Below are 12142 nucleotides of genomic sequence, written 5' to 3'. Positions count from 1 at the left end.
GGCATGAGAGCCGATGGGCTCCATAGTGTAGCCAGTTCCACATGGAGAACAGCAGCCTCTATACGGAGACCCTACACACATACACTCAAGTGTACGTAACCAGGATATAGAGGCTTGGTGTCCTAGGATCTTTTGCAAATGATAGGGACTGTGTAGAGAAACAGCCCAATGGTCTCTGCCATGAAGAATTGCCTCCAATACTCAGCAAGTTGTCTTGGCTGGACAGCGACTGCCCACACACTCCTCATTCCATGGTTGTTTGCTCACATCAAAGCCCGAATCCAGGTGTTGCCTGGGTGAAATGGAAAGGGACAGGTATGTTTATGTGTCTGAGGGTAGACATGGAGTGTCACTTCACCCTGGCTTGGAGAAAGAAGTCTTTGCCTTCGGACACAAATGGAGATTTGTTCCTCTAGGACCTGAGCGAGCCAAACCTCCTGGTGGCCAAAATCTGGGGAGGAAGTAGTAGGGGACCCCCCCCAACTCTTGCAAGAGGCGAACTTAGCCAAGGGGTGGATCTTCCTTCCTCTCGTTAGTTTCCCTAGCTTTCTAAAACTTGCCTGCCAGTCACCGGCCATGGGGACTCATCTATACACATCCACAGGAGGACAGTTTGATTCCTGAGTCCATAAGTGTGGTTGACGGACTAGGTTTACCTAAAAGACCCTTTAAGAGAAAGCTCTTGAAAGATGATTACAGAATTGAGACACCATCATTTAAAAGTGCCCGAGGCGGACTCTTTTGAAAATTGCTGCAGCTGAGGGACAGAGAAAGAACCACACAGCCCTTGATTGTTGCGCTGTTCCCCCAGGACCCGTCCTCCCCTCCCCCTCCGTTTCTCATCTGATAAGAGAGAGCGGCGGTAAGACTCCTCATCTATCTTATGAAAATCCGATTCGGAGTGGCTGTGATCAAAACCAGCTGGCTGTCACCAGCGGTGGCCTTTCGTGGAGGGAGCTTCTCAGAGGTGTTCCGTATGTGGGGTGTCACTGGTGGCATCGATCAAAGGAGCATTTTTTTAATAAATATATATAAGGAGAAACACAAAACCTAAGGATTTGGAATGAAAGCGGTGTGGTTTGTCTTGTTTTTTTTCCCCGGGAACATGAAGAGGATGAAATAGAATTCGATATGCCTGGTTGCTAACACACTTCGATGGTGCCTCCGCGACGGCGCTCTCCCTGCTGCATTGACCCGTGTCACTCACTCATGCTGGGCCTCCGTGAAGAGTTCCTCAGTCTCCATCCTTCAAGCCACTCATCCCTCCGTTCTGTTTCAAGTTCTTTCTTCCTCCTCGTCCGTCCTTAGCGCAGGCCTGCAGATGTAGGATGGAGACCAGCCCCAGGAAGCTCCGAGGAGCTGCCAGTCACCAGTGGGAGGACGGTCCCTGGAGGCCACCCCAACGTCTAACACTCAGGTCTCCTCAGCATTGAGTCCCTTGTGGGGACTCTTCCCTTCCTGGCTCCTGGCGTCTGGGAATCCTCTTGAGCTCACTTGTCTCTCACGAGCCCCGCCCTGGCATCAGTCCCAAGGCTCAGTCCAGGTTGATGGTCCTCTGTGTGGTCATCACCGATCCCTGTAGAGCTTTAGGAAGGCTTGGGGGAAGGGGTCGCAGAGGGGGAGTGCTGAGGAAGAAATTCCATCTGAGAGCTCCTTCAGAAGCCTGGTGACACCCCTCTGTGGGTCATAGTGGCGCCAGGCTCCTACACACCACACAGTGCCGTGACTCACATGGTGCTCTTCCCAAGACCCTTCTCTGCTGCCCATCTACCAAGAACTCGGCACGGGGAGCACGTACTTGCCCATCTCAGGAGCCACGTACTTTCCCGGAGTGACCTTTTTTTGACCTTCCTCTTCTCAAGGTCTGGTCTGCCTCCCTGGCAGCCTAGGAGTTTGTTTGGTTTAGCAGGAGCACATGGCGCTTCCTTGTGTGGGGCGAAGCAACTGCTTTCTGTCTCCTACGGCAGGCTTCCTCAGGGAGCTGCCCAGGCGTGGCGCTGTCTCCAGCCACCATGGTGCCTGCAGTCGGTCCTGTCTTAGGCTTTTGTAGTGTGGTTTTCTGGCCGCCGTCATCCCTGCAGTCTTCCTTCATCCGCCGATAACAAGGACAGCCTGGACCCTGTGTTAAGGAGTAGAAATCACAAGGGACAAGCCTTCAGACAGCAGGCCTGCCTGGGACCTGGGGAGCTCATCCCCTGATTCAGGGAGTTACAGACCACTCAGGACTCCTCCGAGACCTCTCTCCCTTGTTCCTTCGGGTGTTTGAAGCCTGTTGCCTACCGCTTTCCCCTTCTTTTTTCCCTTTTAAAAAATTCTCCATTTTTTCACTTAGAAAAAAAAATTATTTATACGATTGAGATCCACTAATTAAAGCCATTTTCTGGTATTTGGTTACTGGAGCGTTTGATGTCTCTCTGACAAGACCATGAAATGCACGGGGTATCCACAGGGACAGAATTTGCTGAACACGGCTCTTTGTAAATGAGGGGACACAGTGTCGCAGCAGCTCATGAATATGAAACGCCCATGATGCCACCTCAGTGGACTTGGGAACACAGATGAATCCTGTCATGTGCTAAATGAGACCAATTTCTTTCACTTAACTTCATCTTCAATCAGACCTTCTTCCGTTTGCCTGCTTAAAATTCCCCATACGTGATGCAGAAGGTAACAGCATTCAGTAAAACAAAGTTTTCAGCTACAGAGAAACGGCACAATGATCCCTGCCTTGGGTCACCACCTCCGAAGAACATGGCCATTGTTTTCTCTCTCACAAGTACTGACTTCTGGCCCTCATCGGTTTGTCCGGACTGCTCTTACAGGGGCACCCTAACGCAGTGTGCCCGGATCTCTTAATGACTGTTGAACTTGGCTATGAATAGTAGACATGAGTCCTAACAGCTCATGAATGCCCCGCAGCGTCCAGGTCACAGGGTGGAAAGAAGTGTGTGAAGAGATGTGTATTCCAAGCAGTTAGCCGATGAAGGGGTAGGGACAGATGCTGTCATAAACACCCGAGGGGACCTGGGAAGGTAAAGATGTCAAGGAGAGAGAGTACTGAACTATAGAAGAGACGTTACGTTGTTCTGCGAAGCCCATCTGGACATACACAGAAATCTCCCACCAAGAAAATCAGCGGAGGGCTGGGATGAAACCCAGCGATGGAGCATTTGCCCTGAGTGGGCAAGGCTCGGGTCTGGTCCCCAGAGCTGCTAAAAGAAAAACCAGGCCAATAAAAAACAACTAAATGAAGGGCTCTCAGCCCAAGACATCTTCTCCTGGGCAGGACCCGGAGACCACACGGGGGCCTGCTTGGTTTCCTCTAGGCGAAAAGCCTATGACTATTCAAGCTGTCCTCAGGGCAAGCAGAGTCCACCTAAAACGTCGCTCTCTGCCGGCATCACGGCTAGGACCCATACTCTCAACACCTTGGCAGCTGAAGCAGGAAGATTGCTGTGAATTTAAGGCTAGCTTGTGCTAGAGAGAGACCTGTCTCAGAAGACCAGAGTGGAAGGTGAGCATAGTCAGTCCTGGTGCAAACAGCTGGCTGGGCTGGGGACAGAAGCTGCCACGTTGTGTCGTAGACATCTGGAGCCACCTCGCCTGAAGCAGCAGTTTAGCTTTTTTTTTTTTTTTTTTTAAAGAATTTATTTATTTTTATTTTATGTGCATTGGTGTTTTGCCTGCATGTACATCTGTGAGGGTGTCAGATCCCCTGGAACTGGAGTTACAGACAGTTGTGAGCTGCCATGTGGGTGCTGGAAATTGAACCCCGGTCCTCTGGAAGAGCAGCCAGTGCTCTTAACCACTTAAGCCATCTCCCCAGCCCCCAGCAGTTTAGCTTGTCATTGTCAGGCCAGGGAGTAGAGTGGGATCCCTCAGGACCAGGCATTGAGTGTCTGGGTGTGGTGTACTATCCACGGTGGAAAACGTTTGCGGGTAAAAGGACTTCTCACGCCTTTCAAACCAGTTGTAATTGATGTACATTTATTAATTAATTATTTTTATATTTATACAGGCACTATTTATCTGTGTTTTTATGTTGTTAGGCTCAGACCTAGGGCTTTGGAGTACATGCTCGGCAGGGACTCTTCCAACCAAGGTACATCTGTAGCCCCACACTTACTTCAGTGATCTTAGCTGATTGGCTGGATCTGGGATGTAGCATCAGTGGGCTTTGGTACTGCTTTTTTTCTTTCTTTTTTTCTTTTTCTTTCTTTTTTTTTTTTTTTTGGTGCTCTTCCTTTGTGAAGCAGATTCTCAGAGCTGCTGTTATACCTTTCCCCCCAAGCCTCTGTGAGGACCTTCCAGAATATGGAGATGGGTGAACAACGGCATGGCCCAGCCTCAAGATGGAGCCAGGCAGACATAATGGCCCAAATGAACAACTCTTCTTTTGCCCCTTTGTTCTTGACTCATGCATTGTTTCCCAGCAGGCCTTGCAGCTTACATGCGAGGTGAAGCCTTTGCTGTGCTATTTTAAAAAACCCAGGAAGTGTCCAGGGGTGGGTCACTTGGTAGACCGGAAGAGCGGGTCCTACTGGGGCAGCCCCAGCCTCAGTGGACCTCACACTGTGGTTGGAAGAACGTAAAGGGGATTGGCTCGGCCCTTCCATCTGCTGGACTTCACGTTGGAGCGGCGTCTGTCGATTCAGTTCTGCTCAGCCCTCCTTTATTTTGCTGTTATTTATTTGGGGACATGTCAGCTAGTTTACCACGGGGGCCGGGGCAGGGGGCACAGGGTAAATCCACTTACTCCGCTTCCTGCAGACCACTGTGAGGTCTGTCTGAGGTCACGAATGAATTATGCAAGGACAAAATCTGAAGCTTTTAATTCTGCCTGTGGGATTGGGAGTGATCAGAGAGGAGGGGCTGTGCGGCTCTCTTAGTCCCTTGGTGTGTCGCTTGCTGTGTGCAGAGCCTCCTTTCCAGTTTGGCCATGTTTATTCTACCCGGGTTCCCATGGTGTGCGCACAGATGACCCGCTGTGCGTGTCCTTCCTCTCCTGGTACTGTGTGCGCTCTCCTGCCTAGCCCATGCCAGTCTCTTTCAGGCCACACACTCCAGCCACCCAAACCGACTTCCAGCGTCACAAAGTGTATTTCCCCTCCAAGTGCCCTTTACATTGTCCCTGCCAGGTTTTTTTGTTTTTGTTTTTTAAGATTTATTTATTTATTATATATACAGTGTTCTGCCTGCATGTATGCCTGTGCACCAGAAGAGGGCACCAGATCTCATTACAGATGGTTGTGAGCCACCATGTGGGTGCTGGGAATTGAACTCAGGACCTCTGGAAGAACAGCCAGTGCTCTTAACCTCTGAGCCATCTCTCCCGCGCCCCCCCCCCCCCCAGGTTTGACCTTGCTGCTTTTCTGGTTCTCAGCTGCTCTATCCCTAACTCCAACAGACTCTCCTTAAATCCTCACTCTACGCCCGCCCCATATTCTAAACCAGATCCTCCCTGGACTGGGTCACATGCATCATGGTGCACTCACGTAGTAGAATACTAGATGGCTGTTTGAAAGGACATGACACACCTGTACGTCCAGAAGGACAGAACTTACATCACTTTAAAAGGACAGGTGTGCTGTGGAATGCTCCATGTCTCCTTAAATCCTTACGAAAGTTAAATGATTACCTCTGAAGAAAGAACTCAGGCTTACAAAAGGAAGCTAGACTTTCCATGCTAAACTTCACTATAGCATTCAAATTTGTTGCACCTATAATGTGACTTTTACTTTTGGAAAAAAAATAACGATTAGGTCTCCCTATTGTTTTCTCGTAGAACGAAGTCAGTTTCCCTCCTAGTGTGTGTTCTTATTTGCAGGCAGGATGTTTGTTTCTGTCTACTATGCTTGTCCGGCTGGTCTTGATGAAGACCAGGGCCCTGCCTGCCTTGTGTTCTGCCGCTCCTGGCTTCACCTGGCAGGACATCTTGCACATGGTGGGTGCTCAGATCAACGAGGTGATGAATGGGTGGGTGGGTAGACAGATGGGTGACCAGACAACAAGAGGACACTGTTTCCCACAGTTTGACTGAACAGGCGCCGTGTGGGGCAGAGAAGTAGCTTGCACAGCTTGCCGGGATAGCTAACATAGGCAGGGCAAGGAGAGACACCTGAACTGGGGCTGTGCAGCAGATGCTGGGGGCAGAGAGACTCCATTTGCATTCCAAGCAAGGAGGTGTGGGATGAGTCCCAGGGCACTGCCTTAAACAAAGATCTCCCCTCCCCTCCCCCTTCTCCCGGCTGTTGAAGGTATCTGGCCCCTTCCCCATTTTAGCGACATGGTGGGGCAGTGTCTCCAGGTTCTCTGGTACAGGAACACTCTTGCCATTCTGTGGGCTGTAGCAAGTCAGGCACTTGAGTGGGGACGGAACTTATTTAGATCTGGGAACCCAGGGAAGCCAACCTACTGTTGGAAATCTCTTGACCTTCCTCTGTAAAAGAGGTGTCTTTGGAGGTAAGATGCTTACATTAGAAAAGTGAATTTCCTGGTTTGAGAGCTCCTCGGAGGAGTCAGAAGCCTGGTTCTGCCGCTTGTTAAGGACTTCATCTCACACAGGCCACTTAATCCTACTTCGCCTCCATGCTCTCTCCTAAAAACCTGCTGGACTGTCGCCGGAGGAGTGTAGGGCCACAGCCTCTCCCCATGCTCCATGCCATAATAGTTCCCAGTGAAGTAACAGTCCTGTGGGCCTGGTCCTTCACTTTATAGGTGAAGAAACTGAGGCAGAGAGGGCATCTGCTACCCAGTTAGTATGCAGTGGAGCCTGGATTCAGGACTTGTGCTCCTGACTTTGGAGAGGAATTCTGCACACCTGCTTGGCTCACCTCACACCACTGTCCTTGGTTTTCAGGAAACTGGGAGAGAAAAGGACAAAGTAGAGGGAATTACTGGTTTTTAGAAGCAGTGGTAGATTGGCTGGGGATATAGGTAAGTGGGAGAGGACTTTCCTGACACACAAGCTCTGGGGTATGGCCTCAGTACCGCAAAAAAGGATGAAATAATGCTAACTTCTCAACAGAACCAAACTGACTCCTCTCTTTCCCGGTCCTCGTCTCTATTAGAACGTGTGTTCTGAAAGTGTCAGATTACAGCCCGTGTGTGCCAGTCGTGTATGTGAGAGTGTGCGTGTGTGAGGGTGTGTGTGCATGTGAGGATGTGCACATGTATGTGAGGGTGTGCACATGTATGTGAGGGTGTGTGTGTGAGGGTGTGTGTGCATGTGACAATGTGCACGTGTTTGTGAGGGTGTGTGTGAAGGTGTGTATGTGCATGGGAGGGTGTGCACATGTATGTGAGGGTATGTATATGCATGTGAGGGTGTGTATGTGAGGGTGTGCACGTGTATGTGAGGGTGTGCGTGTGTATGTGAGGGTGTGCACGTGTATGTGAGGGTGTGCATGTGTATGTGAGGGTGTGCATGTGAGGATGTGTATGTGAGGGTGGGCACATGTATGTGAGGGTGTGCATGTGAGGGTATGTGTGTATGTGAGGGTATGTGTGAGGGTGTGTGTGTGCATGTGAGGGTGTGCACATGTATGTGAGGGTGTGCACATGTATGTGAGGGTATGTATGTGTATGTGAGGGTGTGTGTGTATGTGAGGGTGTGTGTGTATGTGAGGGTGTACACATGTATGTGAGGGTATGTATATGTATGTGAGGGTGTGTGTGTATGTGAGGGTGTGCACACGTATGTGAGGGTGTGTGTGTATGTGAGGGTGTGTGTGTATGTGAGGGTGTGCACACGTATGTGAGGGTGTGTGTGCACCCTCCTTTAGCACTCTCTGTGTTTGGGGGACAAGGTCTCTCACTGAACCTGGAGCTCACCGATTGGCTAAGCTAGGTGGCCAGTGAGCGCCAAGGATCTGCCTGTGTCCATCTCCAGCACTCGGGTTACAGGTCACATGGCCACACCCCCCTTCCTCCTGAGTGCTGGGGATCTGAACTCGGGACCTGATGCTTGTACAGCGAGCACTTTATCTGCTGAGCCGTCTCTCCAGCCCTGAAGAAGCGGGTTTCTAAAGTGTGTATTCTTTCTTCCTCTCCCTCTCTCTTCCCCTCTCTCTCCCCCTCTCCTTCTCTCCCTCTTGCTTTGTTCATGGTGTGTGTGATGGAGGGGTCGAGTTGGGGGAAGGGAAGAAAGCAAACACTGATTCCCCAGAACATCCTCTACCACATAAGCTAGCCCTTGTCTGTATCCAAAACTCTACAATTTTGAAGTTCTTTGAAGTTTGCCCAAAACCTGCTCCATGGCCACCTGTTCCACTGGGAGCGGGGAATTGGATGGCCGGCCTCCGCTGCGATAGCTCAAGCTGTCACTGCACCGGAATGTTCCAGCTTGTCTTGGCCTGGCTGTCATCGCTGGCTCTGTCTCACTCAGGCGGTTCACCGGGTTCTACTGGGCACCGGGCTTCCAATTAGAGAGAAGTCCCACTGTGTGGCCAGCCTCACCAGTGCCGCTCCGAGCGGCCTTTTGCCAAGGCCTGTGCTGACCTCTGCTCCGTCACAGATGGGCAGGCCCCCCACTCCCTCGTGCACATTTGGAGGAGGGAAGTGGGGCCCAACAGGAAAGCCCACGGGGAGCGGCAGTGAACACTGAGCCAGAAGCGCAATTCCTCAGAGTTGGGGGATGCTGGGCTGAGTTGACAGGGTCCAAATGCTGAAGTTGTGGAGGGAAAGGGGACTTGGGGAAGACCCCGTCCTGAGCCCCGACTCAGCATGGGCCATTTTCTCAGCAACTCCTGAATATTCATCTCAGGCTGGACTCCGCAGCCAAGGAGAGCCAACAGCGAGCCGCTGACTGGCTCGCCCGAAAACTGTCACTCTACGGATGGCACAGGGCACAGCCAGCTTCTCTGTCCCTCTGCCGGACCCGGACCCGGACCCGGCAGCCTCCGAGCCAGGGAGCCCCACCCCCAAGCTGTGCTGATTGTGGGAGAGTGAAAAAGAACGCTGAATTCCTACTCATATTAGAAGTTAGGGAATCTTAGGGAGTTCTGAGTCTTACGTTTTTATCAGGACAGGGAGATAGAATCCAAGCTCAGAAGGGCCCCCTTTTAGATACAGGGCTTGCGGAATGAATGTGTCTCATTATTTAGGGGCTGGTGTATGTGTCTCTTGTTTAATTCCTGTTGGCAGTTTCTCTTTATTTTCAGCCCTCTTCACAATGCCCTTCTCTGCCTGTGTCTTTCTCTGTTTTATTTTCTGTGCCCCCCCCCCCCCCCGTCTCCTTCGCCCGCTCCTCTTCTGAGTACGGCGAGTCTGTTAGTCTGCAGTTGGAAGTAGTAATAAAGACGTTTGTGTACTCTGGCTTAGCTTGACGAGAGCAGTCACAGCGTCTAAATAATGAATAGGCTGGAAGTGGCAGGAGTCTTTCCAGCTGTTCATGGAATGACTTTTATGCCTCTTTTGGAAATAAAATTGCCATCTAGCCCATGGAAGCCCTAGCTTCCCCTCCGGGTATGTTTTTGTTTGTTGTTTATCTGCAGTCGGTTTAGGGTCCCAGGACCGCCTCACCCCATGTGGCCTTTCTTCTTGCCCCACCATTTTTTTCCCTTTGCCTTGATTGATTAAAACAAACCCCCTAACAAGCCAGTGATAGTCATTTGGAGGAAATGTGTCTTCATCTCTGTGGATACTTTTTGGCAACTTAAGCAGGCTGCCTCAATGAAGCGACGGCCCGTCTCCTGGTTCTCCCGTTTGTGTGACATTGTCGGGCTGCTGGGAGGAGAGATCAGAGAGGGAACTCCCAAGATAGCAGGAGAAAGCAGGACCACGAAACTAGTGTCACAGCGGGCCGGGCCTGGGAGATGCCAACCCTGCTCTCTAATAGTGTCAGGAGCCAGGTTCTGTGACTGGAGGCAAGCAGCTGGGCGCCTGACCGGGACAGCTGCTCCCTGGAGCTAGTGTCCCTGTAGATCTCCTTCATGAATGGGGGGGACACCCGTCTGCTTGTGACGCTACACATTGTCCGTTTTGTCTCCGACTGTGCCCAGCCCATTGGCCCCAGCCTCGTCTGCCCTCATAGGCTTCTCTGAGGGCTGAGAGTTTCTTCTCACTCTTTACGTTTCTCCATGGAGAGCCACCTCAAAGCCCCTTCGCCCAGACTCCATCAGAGTCCCTGAAGCAGACTCAAGGTGAACCACAGGAGGCAGAGCCCATAGGAGGTTCGCCTTCCGGCATTCTAAGGCCTGTGGCTCAGAAACGGATGCAGCTCCATGTTCGACTCTGTCTGGGCGTCTGGGAAACCACAGCCTATAGTGGTAGGGCTGGCACGTTGAAGCTGACTGAGCGGTCAGTGGGGAAGTAGACAGGAGCCCTGTGGATGCTGTGGACAGTGACATCTCCACCTCTCCTCGCAGACATTCCTGTGATCCCGGATCTGGAAGAGGTGCAGGAAGAAGACTTCGTGCTGCAGGTGGCGTCCCCTCCGAGGTGGGTGGAGCTAGGTGTGGAGCTGGTCATTGACACGCTGGCAAATGTCATCTGCAGTGGGCCTTGCTGGTCTTCCTGGCAAGGGTTCCGTTCTGTCCTTCACACTCAACTAGGACATTTGTCTGCGCACAAGGTTCCAGAGATGGTAACTCCAGAGCTCTCCTGGAACCCATACTGCCTGTGACTCTTTCACTCCCCTCCCTGCAGCATCCAGGTAAACCGAGTGATGACCTACCGTGACCTGGACAATGACCTCATGAAGTACTCAGCCTTCCAGACTTTGGTGAGTGGACCCATGTCTGCCTAGAGGGGCCAGCTCCGGGGACCTCCATGGGGAAAGTTCTCGGTTCCTCCAGAACTGTACACACTTCCTCCACATCTCAAGGTTGTCTAGAAATGCCGGAGGTGGCGTCCTTGGCCATCTCAAAACATACCTGAACCTTCAGTGGGCCATAGATTCCTGTCCCAGGCTCCCAGCTGCTCTCTGGCTACACTCTTGGCACATGATGGCCACCTGATGGCCGCCTTGTTGCTATCTACCCTTGTGGACATTCTCTGTCCTCTTGGTGTTGCCCAGTATGGAGGACACCACAGCCCCCCTCTCCTTTCCCAGTGGCCACACCATTCACTTGGGGTTTTGTGCTTTGAGCAAGGTTTTTCTGGGGTCTCAGTTTGGGGATTTCCATCAAACATAAGCTCCTCTCCTTAGTTGTAAAAGTGATGCTGAGGCCGGGCGGTGGTGGCGCACGCCTTTAATCCCAGCACTCGGGAGGCAGAGCCAGGCGGATCTCTGTGAGTTCGAGGCCAGCCTGGACTACCAAGTGAGTTCCAGGAAAGGCGCAAAGCTACACAGAGAAACTCTGTCTCGAAAAACCAAAAAAAAAAAAAAAAAAAAAAAAAAAAAGTGATGCTGAGGCCCTCGAGGGTCTAGCCTGACGTTTTGTGCATCTGCAGGATGGGGAAATTGACCTGAAGCTCCTCACCAAAGTGCTGGCGCCAGAGCATGAAGTACGAGAGGTACAGTACTCACCCCTGCCAGGCACCTCGATGCTCCTCCAGCCAGAGAGCCCCCCAGCTTAGCCTGGGCCTTCCTGGGCCTGGATAGGGTGGGAAGCTGGCCATGGATTGGAGGGAAGGTTTTTCTTTCTCTTACCTAGCAATCTTTATCTTGGCAGGATGACGTCGGCTGGGACTGGGACCATCTGTACACTGAGGTGTCATCAGAGCTCGTCACAGAGTGGGACCTGCTGCAGGCAGAGAAGGAGGACCCTGTGGGACCGTTCAGATACACCTGACCCAGGAACATCACCGTGCATTTGAACAAATGCAAGAAGCTGAAAACCAAGGGAGCTTGCAAGCAGCTTAGGATTTTATACTGACTATTTTGTAATAAAATAATTCAGTAGGCCACATTGGATCATTCCAATTCAATAAATGGCTTTATCCTGTGAGCATTTCTGCCATTCTCTCCAGCACCTTCTTAGACTCTTAGACTCATGAGTGATGAAAGGCAACCTTTTCTTTTCTTTTTCTGTTTCTTTTTCTTTTGTTGTTGTTTTTGTTGTTGCTGTTTGCCCAGACACCCCTTGAGCTTCTGATCCTCCAACCCAACCTCGGTCTCCCAAGTGCTGGAATTACAGGCATGAGGCGGGAAGGTGACTTGTAAATAATCAGATAAGGGCTCTAAACCCTCCATATAGTT

General features: G+C 51.4%; 1 protein-coding gene across 2 annotated transcripts in view; it reads left to right on the top strand.

Moving 5' to 3' along the window:
• Ift43 (intraflagellar transport 43) overlaps nt 1-11891 on the top strand; it is an 86999-nt gene extending 75108 nt beyond the window's left edge. For both annotated transcript variants that reach the window (XM_052739237.1, XM_052739236.1), the window contains exons 6-9: nt 10368-10440; nt 10648-10723; nt 11395-11457; nt 11616-11891. In XM_052739237.1, the coding sequence (XP_052595197.1) occupies nt 10368-10440; nt 10648-10723; nt 11395-11457; nt 11616-11735 (332 nt within the window). In that variant the 3' untranslated portion in view covers nt 11736-11891. The remainder of the gene's footprint in view (nt 1-10367; nt 10441-10647; nt 10724-11394; nt 11458-11615) is intronic.
• Nucleotides 11892-12142: the final 251 nt, after the last annotated feature.

The sequence above is a fragment of the Peromyscus californicus genome, unplaced genomic scaffold (genome assembly GCF_007827085.1).
Source record: "Peromyscus californicus insignis strain IS unplaced genomic scaffold, ASM782708v3 Scaffold_15__1_contigs__length_86483966, whole genome shotgun sequence".
NCBI lineage: Eukaryota > Metazoa > Chordata > Mammalia > Rodentia > Cricetidae > Peromyscus > Peromyscus californicus.
The sequence above is the reverse complement of the archived record's forward strand: the minus strand, read 5'-3'. Positions and strand labels throughout refer to the sequence as shown.